This window comes from Camellia sinensis, chromosome 1 (genome assembly GCF_055761805.1).
Source record: "Camellia sinensis isolate YWXY chromosome 1, ASM5576180v1, whole genome shotgun sequence".
Classification (NCBI taxonomy): Eukaryota; Viridiplantae; Streptophyta; class Magnoliopsida; order Ericales; family Theaceae; genus Camellia; species Camellia sinensis.
The window spans coordinates 127946704-127972548 of NC_138961.1; the positions used below are offsets into that span (position 1 = coordinate 127946704).

Consider the following 25845-nt stretch of genomic DNA (forward strand, 5'->3'; position numbering starts at 1 on the left):
GCCTACCACTCTTGTCCAGTCCCGATTCAGGAATGTGCCCTTGTTTGTTCATCATGTAGATGGACTGGGTGCTTACATAGTTCTCATTGTCCTCCACCATGATAGATTGAACCAGCCAGGCCTTTGCCAAAGAGAAGCCGGAGAGGAACACGTCCTTTTCACAATCCCAATCTGCACGGATTCAATGTTTCCAATTGCACATAGATCACAAGCACACCAATCACTATCCCATTAACATCAGAACACAGCAGAAATTCCCATTTGCGTCTCTTCCATTCCGTTTGCTTTGGAGGGAAACTAAAATTACCCACAGAAAAGATTTGGGGCATAGACATAAATTCAACATCAACAAAACCCACAGTTACCCTTGCTTTACGTGTTAAACCATGGGCCAATTCATCTTTAACACTGGGATGGGACTTATTGATTCATAAGATTAAAATTAGGACTAAATGGATCAAAAGATTGAAATTTGGGATTTAATGGTGCATTCCCAAAAAAAATAAATACATTGTATAAATTCAAATTTAATATGATGTAAACTACTTTCAAATTATATTCGATTTGAACACTTCATTTTCTAACAATCTTTTTTGAATAAATTTTTTGGATTATTTATATGGAGATCCCGTAAATTATTAAAAAATATCGCTTTGACCTTCTAAACTATAAAAACGTATAAATAAACTCCTAAATGATTGAGAAGTATAACTTTAATTCTTTAAACTACAAAAGCATATAAATAGACCTCCTAAATGTTAAAAGCATACTAATTGAACCCTATAATAGAAGGGGTCAAATTAAAACGCGTTAATAGTTTAAATGGTCCATTTGTATGCTTTTATAGTTTAAAGGGTAAAGCGATACTTTTCAATAATTTAAAAAGTCTATTTGTACACTTTTATAATTCAAAAGATAAAAGTAATATTTTTTAATAATTTAAGAATTCTTCATATAAATAACTTAATTTTTTTTTTCTCTCGAGATCAAAATACTCTTTCCAGAATAAGATAACATTGGAAGAGATTGAGTCAGATCCTCTTACCCCAATCCCTTATCCCAAACCATTCTCACTAGATTCAAAATACGCATTGCGTATCACTGCAATTCTCCAAGTTTACATTTATCAATTTCATTCCTAAAAATTGGAGCTGAACAAAGAAACTGAAAAAATCACAAATTGATTAAATTTAGATCGAACCACATAATTTGATTTGATTTGATTTGATTTGATTTTCTCAATGCATAGTTCAATCTTTATTATTAAAATAGATGAATTCATGATTTAGTTAATGATTTTATAGTTATGGAACCAATTTGAAATCAAACCAAACTAAATATATGTATGTGTATATATATATATAATTTGCTGCATATAGTAAATGCTCAAATATCTTATTAATATCAAATATATATACAAACTTGCAATCATATTGTATGGTGATAGAACTAATTATAAATAATTAACTATACAATTCTTAGATTGTAAACAATATTTTTTATTAAATTGTGAACAATGACAAAATTCCTAAATATCGTGCTTTCAAATTGAATTGGATAGCGTTTTACTAGACTTTCATGATTTAGTTTGATTCCAAATTTTATAAAATTATAAATAATGATTTAATCTTTGATTTATTCCTAAACCGAATCAATTCAAACTATGCTCACTCTTGTAGACCATATGTATATATTTTATGCTATAAATATTTTTCTTATTCAATTCTTGAAGTGTGTATTTCAACCATTTTCTGACCACGTGTTTTATTTATTTACTTATTTATTTATTTTAAAGATAGGGAACCACCTAGTGACCGTGTTAAGAAGGAAAATGGTTTATAGGAACACTTCCAAATATGCAGTTTGGGAAATTGGATTCCAAAAAAGAAGAAAATCAATCTATTAAAAGACTGTACAAACTACAAAGTCATTGGCAACATAACACCACACCACTGTGGCTTTCTTTGTTTCTCATCCAAAATTGCAGAAGGAAGGTGTAAACAGGCTCTGTTTGACTGCCGAGAAAATTGCTGTTGAAGGGAAAACAGTAATTGAATTCCCAGACACGTTTTTAGAAGTGTTTGGACCTTCGCAGTCGTAGATTGGCTTTCCCATGAATATTTTAGTTTTCTAACGCTGTGTTTGGTTAGGGGATTTAGGAAGGGAAATGGAAAGGGAAATGGAAATGAAAGGAAAAGGAGAAAGAATTAATAGAATTCCAAATCCCAACTATGTTTGGTTGTGTTGGTTATAAAATAGAATTGATGTCCTAAAAGGTCTCCTATTTCTTTATTTATTTCTCACCCCCTTTCTTTTCCCATATATTTTTTATTATAACCAAACATAAATAGGATTACATTTCTCATTCCTTTTCCAAATCCCATCCCAAAAACCCCAACCAAACACAGCATAAGAGTTTCCTTGCAATCAATAGAGCATTAAAAAAAAAAAAAAAAGGGAGGTAGTTCGTGGGAATCATTATTCTGAGATTATGCATTCAAAAGAGGACAACGACAGATGGTTGTGGGTGGACCATTCCAATAAAAAGATGAAGAAATACTTACCCCACACTACTTTCATGTGAAACACGCTTTATCGAAGCAATTGCAGTTGATAAAACATGCCTTATCGCGGAAACGACACTAATACTTCCTCAGGCTTAAATTTACTCTACTTTATAAGTATGTACACCATCATTCCCTATTCTTTGGACTCGGGAACAAAGTTCTTTTAAAAAAGAGTTGTGGTTACCTATCAATATAGAGCACCCGTTACTATCTGAATCGTTGGATTGTTGCAATCAAAGTAATCATTATGTTTCAAAGCTGAGAAATTGGAAATTCACAAGGTCAATCTCAAAATTAGATAGGCAAAGTAAAACACCCAATTAAACGGTGAGTAAAGAGGGGAGATATTACTTATGTACTCTATTGCACTGTACATTTTTGTGTTTTATTCAAGTACACTACTACCACACTGATGTTATCTTTGCTACCCCGAGCCATTGCCAGCTCAATTAATGCTGCTGCTGCCTCCGCGGCCCGGCTTTGATTTACAACCTCACTGAATTTGCTTTCATTTAGAGTCGCTTTTAGTCTCCTCTTAATTCTGCCATCCAGACATCTCCTCACGACCTGGCATGCAACCTCATTTGAAACAACATCCCATAAGCCATCAGTAGCTAGAATCAGAAATTCATCTGCACTAGTTCTTTTGCTCACTATGATTTCTGGTTTCGGTATTACAAATGGTTTGAGGTAGTGATCCCCTGCATTCAAATTTCAAAACCTCATGAGGAAACAAAATTGCAGCCGCCAGTATCTAAGAGCACTTGAGCCACTGAGTTTAACATGATTGTTGTGGGCCTCATGGTTGTCCTTAAAGTTAATTGTTGTATGGGTCAAGAGTTTGCTCATCAATTATGAGCCCAAATCCATCCCCCAACTTGACCCAAGGCATCAGGTTAGAGTTTAGGATCTGCCAAATGCTCCTGAGAAACTGATATATTAACTAATAGGTGAAATGGATTTTAATGATTTTCTATGGTCTTTAGAAACAATGTGCACCCTTATAAATTTTGTAAAAAGGACACATGGCCATGCCCAACATCAACTTAAAATGTTTAACATGTCCATTTATACTACAAATAGAGATGCGGACGTTGGTGTCTAGCAAAAGAAGAAAGACAATATAGTATATCAACTCTTAGCAAATAATACAGTCATTATCCCTGTCTAACAACTCTGACCACCACACAAATGGTCATGCTGAAGCACAAAACCAACACAATCCTTTATTTTTGCTTGGCTAGATTTTCATTTTCTTCTTCTCTGTCTAACCAATAATTAGAAGGAGCCTAACCAACGAAACCTATTCTAAGGTGGTTATGAAAATCCTGCTTAGGAAAGTAATGTTTAGGAAAGATTCACTCGTGCTCCTAGAAACATATGGTATATGCTTTCCCAAGAATCAGCTCAAAAGTTATTTCCAGTCAGATTGTGCAAATAAGCAGTTCAAACACAAAACAATTACATGCTGAACCCAAATTTTCAATGGACACCAAGAAAAGACATTCCACCACCAGAATCTACTCCAAAACAACCAACTACTTGCTACACTCAGCTAATTAATTACCAAAGTATCAATCCAAGATTTGATAATTTTCTCAGAAAACCAGATTCATCTATGGAATCAAGTATAATCGCATAATAAATTTTTACATACCTATGGATCTTGAAGTAGAAAGAACTCCTAAGACTCGAGGCCCATTCCAGTCTATAACCCTTCCACCAGCACCTTCAATTCTCTCCAACTCATCAGGTCTGTCAGGCTGTGCATAGAAATGATATCAACAAAATAATCTGGAACTGTATATGCAAGATCAAACGAGATATATATATTTTTAATAGAAATTGGATCCATTAATTACAATATAATGATAAATTGATAAATATGATGGATGTAGAGTGAATTTATTTTTTAATTTTTTTGTAATCAAGTTCATGACTCATGTGGCATAATTGTTCAAACAAGAGGTTAGCAACCAGGGCAGTAAAGAACCAACATGTAATTCACTTGAATTTTCCAGTTCAACCAGAATAATAGGCAACAAGCATGAGCATTTACTACAATGCTGCCATTTCCGTGGGGACACCAACTCCTCATGACACTCCAAGCATGTGTCTCATACCTTGTGGATGTGTTCAAAATTAGATTTCATTATTCTGGAAATTTTGCTGATACATAACACTCTACAACACAGCCCAAACTGCTCAACATTTTATTATTTTTAATAGAATTTGACACTGAGGTCATGCACACCAATCACAAGTCGAGAATACACTTTTCTATATTGACAGAAACACAATGTAGAAATATACAAAGTATAACTACCAAAATGAACTTTTCAAGCTTCATCTTCACATTATGGAATTCTTAAATAGATATTTAAAATGTCAACAAAAGTTGTGCATTTGACGTATATATGAGAATCATATACCCTATTTGTTTCAGTGTCCTAAATTTTTAGGATTTGCCATCTTGTGTTATGCTTATGTCCCATGGCCCAGTTTGTGCCACTTAGATCATTACTGCCAAACAAACAGGTCAATACAACTTCAAGCTAAGCATGGTGGGTTTACTAATCTCGAAGATTTGGAGTCCCCTTTTTCTTTCTCAAAAACATGGAAACCTCCTGATAATTTCTCTCTACTGGAAAAATATATTAATAGATGCTTTAATTTTGTAAAGATGGCGTGTTATGTAGAACTCCATAATGCTGAATGTTTCAAGCATATCTTAAACTGCTTTCCAGTTAAAAATCTATTATGCTGATAATTTTGGAGAATATCAAGAAAATTTATCGTGTATGAAAAAGTGGAGGGACCACAAATAAATTAATCGAGATTTACCACCTCGAACTAATTAGATTCTTCACTCTATATGTAGGGTCCCCATCCAAGCCGTAATGGTATTGTCCACTTTGGGCTAGGCCCAAGCCATGAACTTTGCTTACCTAGCCAATGTGGGATGAGATGTGACACTAAGCGCCCATAGAAGTCATATTGGAATCAGAATACTTTGGACCTACAGTATATGCACAAGGGGTGAACTCACTAATCAAAAACTATATACAGAATCATTCATGACATTCCCAAAAGCTGGAGGTAAAAATATGTCTAGCATCTCTTTAAACTATATAAACTCCTGACAAGGCAAGAACACGATCTGACCAATGGCCACATTCCACATTCCAGCCATGCCCAATGACGACTCCACTGAATTGCAAGTTGCAGCACCACAACCATGTTGTCATCATCATCACGAATTGAGCCTAATATTCTACGAACATTAGCAAATTTTGGATACATAGATTTAACTAGGACACTTTTACCTCATACTAACCAAGATTAAAAGATGACTACATTCATTAAAAGTGATCATCCTTAGCAAAATAAAGAATAGCAGGTGCAACCTAATTATCTCCAAACCCAGATTGATCATCAGAATTTGTTTAACTGGTATGCTTGAATTGAGGTATTGATTCACAAATACAATCCAAGCATGCATGAACTTGGTTCCTCAAAGAATTAAACTTGAAGTAAAAATTTGAAGCAATGTGCAAAAATGAAACCAGGAGAGAAATCAACAGTCCAATATGCTCAAGCTGAAAAGCCTTAGAATTCAAATTTATATCCTTAAATTAGTTTTGCAAAAAGGCCTTTATTTGAATTCATGTCAAATGTCATACAAATTTGGAGGACTTCACTTTCATAACTGAGGACTTTGTGCAGGTTTATGAGATTCTTATACAATAATAGAACTTCCTAAAATGCATTTTGATGCATAATACTTGGTAAACCTCTTACCAAAGTTTTAAAAAGCGGCCGCAACCGTTACGTAACGCTGTTACATAATGGTTGTGGTGGTTACGGCCACCCGTTACGACCACTTTTGTGGTATGATTGAAATTCACAGGTGTGTCGGCCGTAACGGCTGCCGTAGCGGTCGTAACGGTGCCATAACGGCCTGTTACGTACCGTTACGTAACGGTTCCGAACTGCTTCTTTAAAAAAAAAAAACAGAAAATTGGGGAAGAGGGATAGAGAGACAAAAGGGAAGATGAAGAGGGAAGATGGAGGAGTAACAGATAGAGAGAGAAGACGGAAGATGGACATGTTATTGATTTGTTAAAACTGTAAGACCTATGCTATTCTATTCAGCTGCTATCACTCAACTATTTTGTTTGAGTGTGTCTATCTATATATTGTTTGAAAATAATAATAATAATAATAATAATAATAATAATAATAATAATAATAATAATGGTCATTATCTATTTGGCTTGATTAAAATATATATATATATATATATATATATATATATATTTAGGCTCTTATTTATTCTTTTACGTTTGTCATTATTTATCTTATATATAATAGTTAATGATTAATTTTTTTAGAAAATATAACACTTATAATTATATATTAATACATATTTTATACATGCCAATTTTTTTAATTAGTTTATTTTATTTTTATTTACAGGTTATCCAAAAAGAGAATGAATATTCAAGTGATCCAAATCAAAAATAAAAATAAAAAATAAAAAAATTCTTTGTAATTTATTTTTTATTTTTATATGATTACATTAACATGTATAATTTATTGTTTAAAACCATTCAAGTTAAAACTTGTATATGCTTCCACAAGTATAATAATTAAAAAAATAATTTTATACATCTAAGTCCAATAAATTTTTTATTTTTTTGCCACAAGTGTAGTATGGATTTATGACATATAAAGTCATTAATTATTAAAATAAAATGTAAAAAACTCAATTTATAGTGATTTAAAAATATGAAATATATTGGATCATACTTAAAAATTTACAAAAAATTGATCAATATTTATTTTAAAACTCAATAAATATGATTATGGAAAAAAATATGCGTATCGGTAAGTTTTTATCAAATTGTGCAAAAAATAAAAAAATTTGTGATTTCGGTTACCGCAACCGTTACACTATGATCTTTACACCCCGCAACCGCAAACGTGCTACCGCCACCGTTACGGCGACCGTAACTACTTTTTAGAACCTTGCCTCCTACTAAAGCTCCGAACTTTTGTTTTATTTTACTACCCATCAGCGTTTTGTCACTAAAGTCCTCTATCTAGAGGCCTTCACAGTTCATACAATATCATAGGGAAGCAGAAGTCCTGGCCATAATTAACCCTTCAAAAGTTTGCATGTTGTTTGGGGTGTCCTAAATAAGTGTATTTTTTTAACTTTTTAGACTAAAAAGTTGAGGAAAAAAAGATAATTGTTTGGGTTAACTTTTTGACTTTTTATGAAAAAATGTGTATTAAAAAATTGTATAAATTAGTGTATAGGAGAAGATTAAGAGTGTGAGTTGTACGGGCGTACTATCTGCACAGTTGAATTAATACTAAGAATTGATTGGCTACTTTTCGGGCATTGCACTGGACAGTGTTGTTCAGCCCGTGGGGGACATCACGAGTCCCGTTTTGATAATCTGAACCGTTCAATGTGTAGAACTCGTCGAGTACTATATACCTGTAAAAAATCACGTTGATCGGATATCAATAGCTATCTGATCAGATTAGTTTTTTTTTTCAACCGTTAACTATAACACCATCCATTTTTTTATACAAAACTAATTTGATCATGTAGTTAGTGACATCCGATCAATGTGATTTTTTATGGACGTATAGTACTCGACGAGTTCTACACATTAAACGGTTCAGATCATCAAAACGGGACCTGTGATAAACCCCCACGGGCCGAACAACAGTGTGTTAAAATTGCACCCCAACTGTGCAATTTTTCTTAAAAAACGCAGCCACAAATCTGATTTTGAAAAGATTGACTTGTAATTTTGTGTGTAAAATTAATTTTTTAATATTTTTTTTTTGGTGAATAGTGATAAGTTTTTAACTTTTTGACTTTTTTTACACATGCCAAACCAGGCTAATAATCTCATGGTCAATAGTGTGAGAAAACATATTAATTCTACAAATTTCTGTACTAATTTAAGAAATTCAATAGACGTCTATGGGCCCCCTGTTGGAAAAATGGTTAATATAGGCATATTTTGAGCCGACTTTGAGCCCAAAATTGAGTGGGCCCCGAACGTCTTTTGGGGCGGGTCCGAAGAGGTGAAGTGTTCCTTGCTGCATGGCAAGTCACACGGTGAAGACGGCTTATCAAAACCATTTATGAGTGAATGGGAACATGACGTCGTTTTTGGGTTTGTGGAATTGAACATTTAAGTTTTAAATGTGGGTTTCGTTGTGAGGCTTGTCCCGCATTGAAACTTGAAGAGAGTTTTGTTGAGTTTATAAGCTCTAGCCTACAATACTTGGGTTGGGCCCCAAGGGGTACCCCAAGTTTGTAGAAGGGAGGAGTTATGGACAAAGTGTACCTTAGCCCAAACCACTACACAAGCCGTGCGCGGGTGCGAGTTGTGGGTTGGGTCGGTTCTTGTATTAATTTTTTGGACAAAATTCTTTTGAATTTTTTCAAAAATTATTGCGGGAATTTAATTCAAATTTGAATTTAAATTATTTGTCCAAACAAACTTTTTCCTGTCTAAATATTCCACAACAGATTTTCAGTTTCAAACAGATTTTTCTAACTGTTTTAAACCGAACAGTTTCTTAACAGTCTGGACAGTTGTTGTTCCAAATCTGTTTGAATTTTGAATGACATCTGTTCAATTCAAATAGCATCTGTTCACTTCTTTTTATACATGTTCGGGTCTATATATTCAAGACTTGTTTCTGTAGATGGGGGTTGATCAAAACTTCAAGTAAATTCTGTCCAGACTTGTTCTTCAATCTGTTGAAATTCTGGACAGTTTCTAAATCTGCACAGATTCAAATCTATCCAGTTTCTATACTAAATCTGTTCAAGGGTTTAGCATCTGTTGAAGTTATAGAAACTTATCTGTTCGGACAGCTTTTGTTGCCTACATATACCAAACATTTCCAGCAGTTTCGTTCATGGAAAACAGTCTGAAAAATACTCCTTTTACTGTCCAACGTTGTTTTGTTTTGCATTATTCTACATTTTAGTCTTAGAATAAATTTTAGAGAGTTAGGACACAGGTTTGGTTCGTCGAACAAATTGTTTGGAGTGCTACTACAATTTGTGAAGATCATTGTATCCTGGGAGATAGACACTACTCAACCGTAAGCACCGTAGTGGGGCGAATCTGTCTTAAGGACAGAGTGTCACACACTCAACTTGGTCTTTGAATTATTTATTTGGTTCAACAAAATAAATACTGTAAGTTTTATTTTATTTTGTTTGAATTGTTTCATATTATTTTATTTACACAGAAGATTGTTCCAACAATCTTAAGCCAGATAAGAATTTATTCTGTTTACAGAATTTTTTCGTTTGTTTCCTTTTCTCTTTCTTCTTTTAAGAAAATTATTTTCTGTGGATTTACAAAATAATATTCTGATTGGAAAAATAAATAGTGATTATATGCTATTTGACAGATAGTAGTAATATACTGTCTATTTTCTTTGACAACTAGTAGTACGATACTGGTGTCATTAACAATTCAGAATATATTTTTGTGAAATTTTTTCAGAAATTAATTTTGAATTTTTTAGAAATTATTTTCTGGATTTTCATTAATTAAAAATTCTATTTCAGTATTTTAATTATTGGAATGTTACAGAAATTTAATTTTCTGTGTGAAATTAATTTGGTTAAATAAAATTCTATTTTATTTCCAAATTAATTGAAAAATAAAAGTTACATTTTTGTTTCTTTTATTTTTACAGAATTTAATTCTATGAATTTGGATTAGTTTTCTGTGTGGATTTTATTTGGTTAAATAAAATTTCATTTTATTTTATTTCCAAATTAATTGAAAATAAAAGTTACATTTTGTTTTGTTTCTTTTATTTTAACAGAATTTATTTCTGTAGTTTTGGAATTAATTTGGTTAAATAAAATTTTATTTTATTTTATTTCCAAATTAATTGAAAATAAAAGTTACATTTTGTTTTGTTTCTTTTATTTTAAACAGAATTTATTTCTGTAGTTTTGGTTTAATTTGTTTAAATAAAATTTTATTTTATTTTCAAGTTAATTGAAAATAAAAGTAACAATTCTTGTTTCTTTTATTTTTACAGAATTTAAAATTTTGTATTTTTCGGTTTAAATTTTCTGTGTAGTATAAAATTCTAATTATAATTTTATTTTATAATTTAGAATTTATGGCTACTAAAACTGGTCGAACTAATGTTCAAACCAGTACTGGTATGGTGATTGCCATTACGCCAACCTCTCCTTATGTTGGGGCTGTACCAGTGAATCATGGTAAACAGCCAGAGAAGTTCTTAAGAACTGATTTTTGCAAAGGCAAAGGAAGAACAAGAAGGTTACTAAAGTCGATATAACTGAAATGGATATAATTTCCAATGGTGTAGATGTCATAAATATTTCTGCAGTTGTTTCCGAGGCAAATCTTGTCGGAAATCTTAAAGAATGGTGGGTGGACACTGGTGCTACTCGCCATATTTGTGCCGACAAAAAGATGTTCACATCTTATTCTTCAGTAGACAATGGTGAACAACTTTTTATGGGCAACTCCTCAACTTCCAAAGTTGAAGGACAAGGAAAGATTGTACTCAAGATGACATCTGGAAAGGAACTCACTCTCAACAATGTGCTGCATGTACCGGACATTCGCAAGAATTTAGTTTCCGGATCTTTGTTGAGTAAGAATGGGTTTAGGCTAGTTTTTGAAAGTGACAAGTTTGTACTTACCAAAAACGAGATGTATGTAAGAAAAGGTTACATGTCTGATGGTCTTTTCAAGTTAAATATAATGACTGTTGTACCCTCAGCTATTAATAATAATACATCTTCTTCTTACTTGCTTGAGTCTTCAAATTTATGGCATAGTAGACTAGGATGTGTTAATTATGGATCTTTGCGTAGATTAATCAATATGGAATGTTTACCTAAATTTGACATTGATTCAAATCATAAATGTGAAATTTGCGTTGAGGCAAAATTATCTAAAACTCCTTTTCATTCAATTGAAAGAAGTACGGAACCACTTGAATTAATTCATAGTGACATTTGTGATTTTCAATCAATTCAAACTAGATGTGGGAAAAAGTATTTTATCACTTTTATAGATGACTATACTAGATATAGTTATGTTTATTTAATTCGAACCAAGGATGAAGCTTTGGAAACTTTCATTCAATATAAGAATGAAGTTAAAAATCAACTTGGTAAGAAAATCAAAAAACTTAGAAGTGATAGATGTGGTGAATATGAATCACCTTTTGGTGAGTTTTGTAAAGAACATGGAATAATTCATCAAACCACCACTCCTTACTCACCTCAGCAAAATGAAATTGCTGAAAGGAAAAATAGGACTTTAAAAGAAATGATGAATGCCATGTTAATCAGTTCTGGATTACCTCAGAACTTGTGAGGGGAAGCAATACTTTCTGCTAATTATATTTTAAATAAAGTACCCCGAAAGAAAGTGAATCAAACACCTTATGAATTGTGGCATGGAAGAGTACCATCCTACAAATACTTAAAAGTGTGGGGGTGTTTCGCTAAAGTGGCTATTCCTAGTCCTAAAAAGACTAAGATAGGTCCTAAGACCATTGATTGCATTTTCATTGGTTATGCTAAGAATAGTAGTGCATATCGATTTTTTATTCATAAATCAGAACATACCGAAATGCATGTAAATACTATTATTGAGTCAAGGAATGCATCATTCTTTGAACATGTATTTCCAAATAAGACTGGACAGGAAACTAGTAACAATAAAATATCTCATGATGCTATTACTAGTCAGGATCAAGAAAATGATCAAGAACAAGAGTTAGATCAAAATGAAGAAGAGGAACCTAGGCGTAATAAACGTGCTAGAACCTCAAAATCTTTTGGTCCAAATTTTCTAACATATTTGTTAGAAAATGAGCCTTTAACTTTTAAAGAGGCTATGTCCAGTCCTAAAGCTCCTTTATGGAAAGAAGCTGTCAACAGTAAAGTTGAATTCATCTTGCAAAATCACAATTGAGAATTAGTGGACTTGCCACCAGGTTGTAAACCTCTTGGGTACAAGTGGATTTTCAAAAGGAAAATAAAAGCAGATGGATCAATTGACAAATACAAGGCAAGACTTGTGGTCAAAGGTTTTAGACAAAAAGAAGGTCTTGATTACTTTGACACATACTTATCGGTTACTAGAATAACATCTATTAGAATGCTAATTGCCATTGCATCTCTATACAATCTAGAAATTCATCAAATGGATGTGAAAACCGCTTTCTTAAATAGTGAGTTAAATGAAGAAATTTACATGGAACAACCAGAAGGTTTTTCTGTTCCAGGAAAAGAAAAGAAAGTGTATAAATTAGTTAAATCATTATATGGTTTAAAACAAGCGCCAAAGCAATGGCATGAGAAATTTGACAAGGCAATGATGTCAAATGGATTTAAAATTAATGAGTGTGACAAATGTGTTTATATTAAAAACACAGACAAAGGTTATGTCATTGTATGTCTTTATGTAAATGATATGCTCATCATAGGTAGTAGTAATGATATGATTAAAACTACTAAGAAAATGTTGAATAAACATTTTGACATGGAAGACATGGGCATTGCTGATGTAATTCTTAGTATGAAAATTACCAAAACATCAGAAGGATATGCTTTGTCACAATCTCCTTACATTGAGAAAATACTTGACAAATTCAGCAAAGATGATGATCATCTTGCTAGAACACCTGTAGATGTTAATTTGTATCTTTCTAAGAATATACAGGAAAGTATTTCTCAATTAGAGTATGCCCAAATTATTGGAAGCTTAATGTACTTGATGAACTGCACTCGCCCGGATATAGCTTATGCAGTAAGTAAATTAAGTAGATATACAAGTAATCCAGGAGTAGAACACTAGAAAGCAATTATAAGGGTTCTAAGATATCTCCGATTCACTCGTAATATTAGGCTAGATTATACTAGATATCTAGCAGTACTTGAAAGATACTGTGATGCAAATTGGATATCGGATACTAGAGACTCGAAGTCCACCAGTGGGTATGTCTTTACTCTTGGTGGGGAGGCTGTATCTTGGAAATCTTCCAAACAGACTTGTATTGCTAGGTCTACTATGGAATCTGAATTCATAGCTTTAGACAAAGAAGGGGAAGAAGCAGAATGGCTTCACCACTTCCTTGAAGATATTCCAATATGGCCAAAACCGATGCCTGCTATATGTATACATTGTGATAGTCAATTAGCTATAGGTAGAGCACAGAGTCATATGTATAACGGTAAGTCACAACACATTCATCGTCAACATAACACCGTAAGACAACTACTCTCTAATGGAATTATTTCCATAGAATATGTTAAGTCTAATGACAACATAGCGGATCCACTAACTAAAGGGTTAGCAAGAGAGTTAGTTGAGAATTCGTCGAGGGGAATGGGACTTAAGCCTATTAAATAAGAGTTACCACAACGGCAACCCAACCTAGTTGACTGGAGATCCCAAGATCTAGGTTCAAAGGGACAACCGAGTTGTGATTGACTCAGAAGGATCACTGGGGAATCTAACTCCTACCCATTTCTTTGATGCAATAGTGATGTCTGCAGCGTTTGAGGTTAAGTAAAATTTTAATGATTCTTATATTTAGGTAAACCTAGTGGAGTATGGCATGATACTCTTCATAAGAATCACCTATGTGAGTGTGAACTGGGCCGGTTCTATAAGATTTGTGAAGGGCTACAAGTCTTTAGAGCACTCATGAAAGACCAGGTTGTTCAGGGCCAAAATGAACACAAAAGTGAGAACAAAACTATGTTTGGGAATATACTGTGTGAGTTCTATTGTCTTGGTTTACACAAACGGCTGAACAGTTGAAGACATCATGTTCACTGGTTAGTTAGTAAATCCGATAGTGTCTCACAAGGAAAGGTTCAAAGCCAAAAGCTACCTATCATTTGCAGAATATTTCCAATTTCTTTACTCTTTGTAATTAGATCATGTTGTTGCATTTTCTCTCCGTCAAATTCCATTCATGTGGGGGATTGTTGGAAAAATGGTTAATATAGGCATATTTTGGGCCGACTTTGAGCCCAAAATTGAATGGGCCCCGAACGTCTTTTAGGGCGGGTCCGAAGAGGTGAAGTGTTCCTTGCCGCGTGGCAAGTCACACGGTGAAGACGGTTCATCAAAACCATTTATGAGTAAATGGGAACATAACGTCGTTTTCGCGTTTGTGGAATTAAACATTTAAGTTTTGAATGTGGGTTTCCTTGTGAGGCTTGTCCCACATTGAAATTTGAAGATAGTTTTGTTGGGTTTGTAAGCTCTAACCTACAATACTTGGGTTACACCCCAAGGGGCACCCCAAGTTTATAGAAGGGAGGAGTTATGGACAAAGTGTACCTTAGCCCAAACCACCACACACGCGTGCACGCCGTCGTCCGTTCGGCCGAGCCGTGCCATGTGCGGGTGTGGGTTGTGGGTCGGGTCGGTTCTTGTATTAATTTTTTGGACAAAATTCTTTTGAATTTTTTCAAAAATTATTGCGGGAATTTAATTCAAATTTGAATTTACATTTTTTGTCCAAACAAACTTTTTCCTGTCCAAATATTCCACAACAGATTTTCAGTTTCAAACAGATTTTTCTAACTGTTTTAAACCGGACAGTTTCTTAACAGTCTGGGCAGTTTTTGTTCCAAATCTGTTTGAATTTTGAATGACATCTGTTCAATTCAAATAGCATCTGTTCACTTCTTTTTATACTTGTTCGGGTCTATATATTCACAACTTGTTTCTGCAGATGGGAGTTGATCAAAACTTCAAGTAAATTCTGTCCAGACTTGTTCTTCAATCTGTTGAAATTCTGGACAGTTTCTAAATCTGCACAGATTCAAATCTGTCCAGTTTCTATACTAAATCTATTCAAGGGTTTAGCATCTGTTGAAGTTATAGAAACTTATCTGTTCGGACAGCTTTTGTTGCCTACATATACCAAACATTTTCAGCAGTTTTGTTCATGGAAAACAGTCTGAAAAATACTCCTTTTGTTGTCCAACGTTGTTTTGTTTTGCATTATTCTACATTTTAGTTTTAGAATAAATTTCAGAGAGTTAGAACACAGGTTTGGTTCGTCGAACAAATTGTTTGGAGTGCTATTACAATTTGTGAAGATCATTGTATCTTGGGAGATAGACGCCACTCAACCGTAAGTACCGTAGCGGGGCAAATCTGTCTTATGGACAGAGTGTCACACACTCAACTTGGTCTTTGAATTATTTATTCGGTTCAACAAAATAAATACTGTAAGTTTTATTTTATTTTGTTTGAATTGTTTCATATTATTATATTTAAACAGAAGATTGTTCCAACACCCCCAAATGGCATAGGTCTTGCGAGGAAGCCAAGCCAAAGGAGTAATGTAGTTCTAATACCGCTATTTTGGTTATGCAGATAGCAAGAACAGAATTTGGTATAAGTGGTAATATGAAAAAAGTATGGCTAACCGGATAAGTTATACTTTTCAGAAACAGGGGATAATTCTTCGAAAATACTAACCACTGCCCTGCCAATAGGTGTTGAAATCTCACTCATCCGTCATTCTGTGTTGTGAAATGTTAGGCAAACTTTAGCTTATAGGAACCCTGAGAGAATGAAAATGTGATTTTGGATCACCATGATTCTACCATTTGGATAAAATCGGAATGGGAATGTGATTTTTGATCTCTAATCTGACCTTAATCAATTTCCTAGACCGAGGAATCTGATTCCCTACTCCCCAAAGTAATCTTGGAATCCTTCTTTAAAAAAAACAGAGAGAGAGTGAGGTTGATTCATTTCTTAATACACTCCAATAATTTTTAAATTGTTTCCCTGGAGAAGACTCTAAATTATCCAAGCACTTGAATGAGATTATCCAGATGTCATGCTTTTGGGAAGAAATTCCTAAAAATAAACTATCAATTCATGATCTGCAATTTCTATCAACCAAACAGAGCATTACCGTGAGATAGTTCACCTCAATTTGTACACTTTACAAAAAAAACTTATACAAAAAGGAACAAAATCAAAGCCATAAAAGATTACTATCATGTAAATCCTCAATGATTATATCCAGAGATTTTTTAAAGCACAAATGAGGAAAAGTTAAAAATTTATAGAAACATAATATCCAAAAGATCCAAAATTACCTTATGATCATTAGACATAGATACAGCGACACCTCGTCTTGACAGCACAGCTCTTGAGTCGCCGCAATTGGCAACCACCACCTCCTCCTCCCCCACCACCGCCACCACCGCCGTGGAACCTATATTTGCCGTTATATCATTCACTTCCCCATCCATCTTCCCAAAACACGCCACCATCACCTTCTCCCAATCCTCCTCCGACCTCGTTTCCACATCAATCTCCTCTTCGATCTCTTTCACCAGCAAGCAGTGTAATCGATCACGGCAAGAATACGCCACTCTTGACCCTCCGTGCCCATCGTATACGCCAAAGAAGTCATACTCTCTCGAATCTCTGCTCAGAAACCCTAGCTCCACTGTCACTGCGTCCTCCATTTCTCTTCTTCTGCCGATCACTGATGTCGATCCATGTGACGTGCACGTGACACTCCGCGACTTCTTTCTCGACAAAAGCTCACAACAATCTTCGGTTTGTGAAAGGTCTCGGTTCTTCTTTGAACACTGATCATCTCCGGAACATGCTAACGTCATTTTCCGGCGACAGTTCAAAGACGGTGACGTGAGTCGCGGGCCGTTCATGATTTAAAATGCGGGATGAGATGGGGAAGTTTTTTTTTTGAAATTTTAAAATCTGAAGAAATGCGAAAACAAATATTATAATCCGCTGGATTAGCGCCACCTGGACTAAATGTGGCGTTCTAGTACGGGAAATGGAACCGCGACTTGGATTTCGCACCGGAGTACGGGTGGAGTTCGGATCCTCTCCTTGAGGGAGGTCCTTGAGTTCCTGCGGGCAACGGCTCAGATCAGCCGTTGGTCATCCAACGGCTGAGATTATTAAAAAAAAAAATTAAATTAAATTAAATTTTTTCGAGTTCCCGCCCAAACAAAACAACAACACAGCCTTACAGTCTCACTGTCTCACTCTCTCACTCTCTCAGTTTCACTCAGCCTTACAGTCGATCGTGTTCGTCCATCGAACCTACCCTTACCGGCGAACCGGCGACCAATCCCAACGGCGACCCCACGACGACCACAGCTCCACCGCTTCAGCCTCTACGCTGCGTGAACTCCACCGCGACGACCACCATCAGTTCAGCATAGATCACGAACCAGGTTGGTCTTCAAACGTCTGAAATTAAGAAGTTAGGAGTCTGAAAAAATGTAGGGCTGTTAGAGTTGGAATTTCTGAACAAATTTAGGGCTTTTCAGATTTGGAATTTCAAAATTAGGGCTTTGATTTGGGATTTTGAAACGTCTGAAAAAATTTAGGGCTTTTAGATTTGGAATTTCAAAATTAGGGCTGTCATTTGGGATTCCAACGGCTACAAATTTAGGGCTTTGATTTGGTTTCCTCTTCTTCTTCTTCTTCTTCTTCTTTTTTCCATCTCTGTCCATATGCATCACATTGGTCAACTAGTGGGCTGTTTATCAAGCAAGACAGATTCATGAAATCAATTCAGCATTGCTCTTTGATCTGAAAATGCGCAAAAGAACCAACTTATCAGATCTTTTAATGTCCTAAATCTGTCTAGAATGAGGATTTGACATCTATTTAAGAACCAACTTATCAGGATTTATTTTGTGTTCCAAACATTGCTAATTTTTCTTACTAACTGATATGACATCTATACCATATTATTGAAGTAGGTCTTATTCTAATTTTGGAAATTAGTAAGATTTATTAATTAGTATAACATTTGTTTATATACATTTTCTACATATTTCACTACAAATATTTACAGGGGATAATGATTACCTTTTGATCAATCATTAGCATTATCAATTGTGAGAATCATAATAGTTAGCACAAATCTCTCTAAACAAGCAAAGGGATGGAGGGAATGAAAACATGGGGCTGATATTATTTGATCAAGTGCAACAAAAATAATGGTTCAAGCTGTATGTGCAGCAAGGGCACAAGAGGGAATGGAAAGAAACCATGTGTGTTAGGATATTTGAGTTTTCTTTGTACAATTCCTAAATTTATATGGGAACTTGGAAAAAATGTCCAATGACATGATTTCGAATTGTAGGTAAAAAGTAAAAAATGCAAATCAGGATGATATATGTTTTTCTTCTTCTTCTTCTTCTTCTTTATGATGCTTCTAGAATCATGAAGACCAACAAATTGACAAGCCAATATGAGGAAACTAGTAACACGTGAATTGTGATCTTCATGAACTCCAAATTTTTTTCATTAGAAGCTTTTTCCCATGTTGATTTAAACCTGTCATTCCCAGCAGTGCAATTTACAGATGAAGCTTGCTGAACATTATTCACCCAAAAAAAAAAGAAGTTTGCTGAACTCCAAGCTTTGTTGAACTTTGGGGCTACAGCTTTTATTTCCATTTTACAAATTGGACGCTTCATGTCCTCTCAAACTTTGTCATTTTATATTGCATTAGTCTTTTATTTAGTTAAAACTAAGTATATTGAATAGAAAATAAGCAGCAATTAGCATTTAGTTTTGACATGTGTGCGTAAGTTTGTTGGTTGTGTATATGGCAAGAAATCAAAGCAGGTGTTTTCACCATTTCACAAATTTGGGGCTTTGTTTTTTTGTGCTTATGGTTTCCTGAAAACTAAGATTTAAATATGCTTAATAGTAAATGAAAACTAGTGATACATGAAAGTTTCACTGTATGTGCATGAGTTCATTATTAATGTATATGGTAAGAAATAAGACCAATCATGTCAGCATATGTGTTGATTGCAATACAAGAATTCTGTTGCTTTCTACTTAAAGTATAAAGATCATCCTCAATGTAATGATTTCCTAAATCATCATCTTCTTGACTGTGAAGGTCATATCCTAAAGTTCCTTTTTTATATGTTTGTAAAGCTTAGATATATTGTAGTTTAATAGAATATCTGAAAGTTGATAGTGTAAACTTACTGATATCCCAAACTTTTTCCTATGACTTACTGTTGCTTGTTACTTTGTCATTGAAGCTTGACCCTTAGGTTAAATATGCTTACTGATATCCCAAATCTCTCATTATCAATTGTTAGAATATAACAAGAACAAAACAAACTCATTATGGTAAAAATCAATTTCAACTAGTATAACCAAAATGATTAACAAGTGTATTTGGGGGATTCAACTAACCTCCAATACAAATATAAGGTATTCTGTGATCACCACCAATATAAAGATCATCAAACAAGATTCCATAGAGAGGCTTTATCACCATAGGGAGGTTAGCAGTGTTCTGCACAAGCTGCAATGTTGATGGATATAAATTGAGATTGTGGGCCATGTGGAAGTTGAGAGCCAGCCAAGGGAAGCCCCTAAAACCTTGTACCCAGTACCCAAATCCACACAAAACCAACATCTGCTGACTACCCACTTGAGAAAAACCTCTTCTGTCCTCATGAACCCTATTTTTCTTGGTTTTATTGGGAGGGACTTGATTTGGAGTTATTGTGATGGGTTTGAGGAGGTAAGTTTTGGGTCTTAAGGGCTTGTCGATGGTGTTTATGGGGTTTTGATTCTGAGAAAAGAAAGAAAAAAATGATCTTTGTGAGGAGTTTTGGATTGCTAAGTTTATTGGGGTTAATGGGTTTCCATTAGGAACTAATGGGTAAATCATGGTTTTGAGTTTTATGGGTATAGATTAAAAACTAGAACCAGAGAGAGAGAGAGAGAGAGAGAGAGATGGTGACTTTCTCAATTGCTCAAACAACAAGAAAGAATATGGTGTAATGGTATTACTTGAGAATTGAGGAGTCAGTGAGAGAGAGAAAGAGAGAAGACAGAGATCTAGAAGAGTGTAGTGGAGGATTGGGAATCTGTATAGTATAGTGAGAGAGAGATCTAGAAGACACATGATAAATTCATTATTTCCAAATAAAGAGTACTAGAATCTAGATTTTAAAATCATTATTTCCTAGCACATGCAGAAGAGCAAGCCTTCTGAGTGAAAATACAGCAAATAATGAGAAGGGCAGTAGAACTAGAATGCTGAATAACAGATAGAATAGGTTTTTATGAGCCCACTACAATGTTGGTTTCAAAACTAAATTGGTTTCTTGAGGGCTGACTGTTTGTGTTGTATGGTCTATGTAGATTTAGAAATGGCTTCTTCTTCTAATGACAACAGCAACATAAGATTAAAACCGAGAATGTGCAATTGTGGAAGAACAGCTGCCATACATATCGTAAAAACTAATGACAATGGAAATAAAGGGCGTTTGTTCTTTGTTTGCCCATCAAAATATGTAAGTATTGTATTGGAAATATTAAATATGTAAGTAGTCACAATTTAATTTGTTTTAATAGACTAACTAATTGTTGGTTGCATTGTAGACTGAAAATCCCAATTGCAATTACTTCAAGTTCGTGGCTGAAGATGACGAAGATGTGACGTCCACAATCCGTTCCAACACTAGAGCTTCTGATGGTGTTACAGTAGAAGACTTTAACGAGCTGAGGAGGAGGCTGTATGACGTGGAAAATGAACATGGCGACTATGGTCGAAGGCTTCGAATGGTGGAAAATATTTTCAAGGCGATGGTGTATTTGATTGTATTTGCTTTACTTTTGTACTTTATGATGTAATGTTATTATGGATTTATGGATTTAAAGTTATTATGGATTTATGGATGTAATCTACTTTATGATGTAATGTTAGTATCCGAAAAATTTGACTAATGTTATTATGGATTTATGATGTTTGTACTTTATGATGTTTTTATGAATGGAATTTGGGAAGTTGGGAATGATTTGAGATGGTTTTTATATGGTTTATTGTCCTAGTGGATTTAATGAACTTGGGAATGAGTTGGATTTTATGAACTTGGGAATGTTTTCATTTACAGGACAATCTGTGGCTTAAAATGCATGTATGTTGGTTGTGAAATCTGCTACTGTTTATTTTGCATAGGCACATTTCACATGTTCTTTTGCATATGAACCAACAGAATGCAGAACCATGTTCTTTTGCATATGAACCAACAGAATGCAGGACCATATGAACCATGTTCTTTTGCATATGAACCAACAAAATGCAGAACAGGGTGCAGAATCCAGAACCAGTATACATGTTATTTTGCATGTTTATGTTGCATGTTATTTTGCTACTGTTTACAACTTTTCAGTGCTCAAACCAGCATACCAGAACCAGCATACAGTGTTCAAAACAGAATCAGAATCCAGAACCAGCATACATGTTCTTTTGCATGTTATTTTGCTACTGTTTATAACTTTTTAGTGCTCAAACCAGCATACCAGAACCAGCATACAGTGTTCAAAACATAATCTGAATAACAGGGTTAAAAAACCATTTTCTGCTACTGTTAATAACCATTTCAGAATCTGAACATGAACCATAAGAACCAGCAGAGTATACCAGCAGACCTGGTGAATTCTCCTACTGGTAATAACCATTTCAGAATCTGCATAACAGTGTTCAAGGGTCCTAAATGAACATCAACCAACATCAACCAAGTTAAATTAACATGTTCAATACAGCATGTTCAATACCAGTTTCCTGAATCTGAACATGAGCATCAAGCAACCAACACATAAATTAAAAAAAAATGTTGAATAACAGAATCAGTACAACTTTAACATCAACCAACATCAACCAACATCAACCAAGGTAAATGAACATTAACAATAACCATTTCACTTGGGTTTAACATGTAAATTAAAATCAACTGTAAATGAACATCAACCAGTACAACTTTAACATCTAAATTAATTCATTGGTCCTTAAAAATTGACACATTAGTACTTTAACATCACTTTCCAGCAACAGTTTGCTTGACAGTTTCAGAGGCCATGACTTCACGTTGCAGCCCAATTTCAGCATCAGTTTGGTTTTGTTCATGGTTGTCCATAGCCTACAAAAAAAAAGACAGAATTTTTAAGCAACTATAAATACATGATATCACAGAATTTTCAGCAACTATAAACTAAAAATACATCAACGACGAACCTGACTACACATTGGAGTAGTTGATTCTTGAGAATATCGAAACCCAATGTCATATCCACATGAACCTTGTAGTAGTGACTGGAATGTTGGTTGAGTTGGCAAATAATTTGGCACCACATACATCTCCCGCAAATTGTTCGCCTACAAGAATGTCATATATGCTTTCAGTTATGGTTTTAGTCACATATTATATCCACACAAAAAATACAATGTTAAAGTAAAACTTACATGATATGTGGGATACATCAATGGCGGAGGAATGTAATTACCACCCATGGGCAAAGATCGAGGAAGAGGATGAAGGGGAGGAAGAGGTTGAAGCGGAGGAACATGTTCACGAACATATATATCTCCTCCAATAGATAATGGAGAAGGTGCAACCGTTGAACTTGCAATAGATTGTGACGAAGCCAAGCTATTAGCACGGGATTTTTTTTTGGAGTTCGCTACCAACGCCGCTTCGAATCCACCTTTGACCCTCCTTTTGCCCTTACTAGTTGCCACCTTTTTCTTCAATCCTTTTGGTTGCACATGATTCACATCTTCGCATTCCACTTCAAAGCTTTCGGTATCATCATCATTACGTGCTTCATTTCCAACACCAAAATGTGCACTTAACTTGCCTTCAACATCTGCACCTAATGTAGCAAGCTGTGCAATACAAAAATCATATGTTTCTTCAGTTTCAGCAGCTCTACTTGCTACTGCTCTAAATGCAGTCATCAATGTCTTATACCGCGAAGCTTGTTGGAATTTCACATCTACTTGAATGTCATTTTCGTTAATGTGCTGCACAGTTTCGGCTCTTGCTTGTTTGGTCCACCTCTTCAGAATGTATTGTGGAGGAACCTCTTTCATCTTCAATATGTCTCTAATGACCTTCAATGAGTGAGAACACAAGATTCCTTCCCTTTCAAACTTTGTACAATTACAACCCAAAGAGCCATCCCTCTCCAACTTCACTTTCCTTGCATGTTTGTTACCAACATCAACAACTGTGTAAATGGTACTAGCTTCGCCATATTCAATTGCTTCTATGTCTGATTCAATGGATTGAAAGTACTCATTTTGAAATTCCTCAAAGATCTTTTTTGTGTAGACGTTACCCATTTGAATTAACATTTTTATTGTTGCTTTCACCTTTGGTAACCTTTGGCACAAAGCATAGCCCGCTTCTAACTCCTTGTATCGCTTCTCATAAAGTACCCTTTCGAAATGCATGAAGAATTCATTTAAGTTGAAATCCGAACGAATGTAATCTTTCAAAAAAGCATTAAAAGATTCACTAAGTTGTGTGGTACTCATTCCCGCAGCCCATGTTGATCTAACATAAGGCCATCCCCATTTTTCTTTCACCGCAAAAGTCAATTTCAACCAATGGTTTTCATGCGCATCATATTTATCAAGCATTTCCGCCCACTCTAATTTCCATTGATTTGCATCTTCAATGTGAAAGAAGAATTTATTTAGTACACCCTTGACCCCCTTATCTTGGAACAAACAGTTAACATGTTTTAATGCATTTTGCATCAAATGCCAAGTACACAATCGGTGACTTGTGTCAGGCATAACGATGGGTATGGCTTTAGCCATTGCAGCATCTTGATCGGTGAACAAAGTTTTCGGTGCCTTCCTTGACATAGCCTGTAGAAAGTTTTCAAACAACCATACAAACGATTCGGCGGTCTCATCATACAACAATGCTGCACCAAATATAACTGTTTCCCTGTGATGGTTGAATCCCACAAAAGATGCGAAGGGTCTATGTTCTTTGTTTAACTTGTAAGTCATATCAAATGTGACAACATCACCAAATTGGGCATAATCCATGATCATTTGTGCATCGGCCCAAAACATATTGGTTATTTGCTCCTCATTATCTAATTGAACAGCATAGAAGAATGAAGGATTCTGCAAAGATTTTTCTTTAAAGTATTGCAACACATTGCCTACTTCCCCATATGCTAAACTTTGTTGTCTTTTGGTTCTCAAATAATTTTTAGAATCTAACTTCGTAAAACCAAGACATTGCCTTCCACCAGCTTCCCTACCCATGAGTTCAAAAGACTGGCCTAAACGAAGACCAGATTGTGCCGCTAAATCTAATTGAATTGCTTGGGTAGTGGAGATCTTTCTTTGTGATGGCAACATGTGGGCACACTCAGGTGATACAAGATCGTGGTTGTGTTTTTCTTTGAAATCAGTCACAACATATTTTCCATTACCCTCATGTAATTTAATATAAAGTCGAGCCTCACACCCAGTCCTAGTTTCAGCTCTAGAGTTTTTTGACAATGGGTCTCGCTTGTCAACCTTTCGAAATCCCTCCTTGTTGCAAACCAAAAGTCTATGAATAAGTTGATTAGTGAACTTGTTCTTCTTACAATAATCTCTTCTTATGCTAAACCCCATTCTTCCTCCATATGTATTATAAAATTCATACGCACATTGTTCAGAATCAAATATCATTCCCAATTTTGGCTTCCAATCACAGTCATTCTCAGGTTCCATATCGATATCAAAATGCAACTGAAAACCCATATAAATAAAATCTTAAGTTAATGATAGTTGAGCTTCTTAATAAGATTTTTGGGTTGCTTAGGTTGTAATGCTATGAAAATGAATTGAAATTGGTTTATAATTAACATTTATCTGGTTTATAGATAGGACCATATGTCATATAAGGAAAATTACTCCAATTAAGGAAATTGAATTATTCATAACTGGCTTATCTGGTTTATTCATAAGGAATTATGTGGTTTATTTATCTGGTTTATTCATAAGGAATTATTCATAACGAATTAAGGAAATTTATGTGGTTTATCTGGTTTATAGATAGGACCATATGTCATATAAGGAAAATTACTGAATATAGATAGAAATAACAGTTAATAACACAAGCATTTCAGTTATTCATAACTAGCAGTCTCATGGGTCAAAAATTATTCATGAGATTCAATATAACATATCTACACACCAGTTAATAATTACATGACCCATGAGACTGCCATGTCTACAAAAGGCCCATAACATTACCCTGTTCTATCCAATTTACAGTGTGTTCTATTAACTGGCAGTCTCATGGGTCAAAAACCAGTAGTTTTAAGGTTAAAGAAATAGCAGTTTATGTAAGGTAGAG

General features: G+C 34.6%; 2 protein-coding genes across 2 annotated transcripts; both read right to left on the reverse strand.

The window, feature by feature from the left end:
* Nucleotides 1-2792: 2792 nt before the first annotated feature.
* Nucleotides 2793-17393, reverse strand: LOC114312008 (putative protein phosphatase 2C 8). Its single transcript, XM_028258164.2, has 3 exons — nt 16762-17393; nt 4225-4330; nt 2793-3268 (listed from the first exon to the last, which is right to left on the reverse strand). Exons 1-3 carry the CDS (start codon nt 17338-17340, stop codon nt 2928-2930), a joined length of 1026 nt encoding a protein of 341 aa, XP_028113965.2. The 5' UTR covers nt 17341-17393; the 3' UTR covers nt 2793-2927.
* Nucleotides 17394-22338: 4945 nt separating this feature from the next.
* LOC145819928 (protein FAR1-RELATED SEQUENCE 5-like) lies at nt 22339-25229 on the reverse strand. Its single transcript, XM_082913960.1, has 4 exons — nt 22935-25229; nt 22707-22847; nt 22525-22611; nt 22339-22425 (listed from the first exon to the last, which is right to left on the reverse strand). Exons 1-4 carry the CDS (start codon nt 25215-25217, stop codon nt 22339-22341), a joined length of 2598 nt encoding a protein of 865 aa, XP_082770086.1. The 5' UTR covers nt 25218-25229.
* Between the last annotated feature and the right edge of the window lie 616 nt (nt 25230-25845).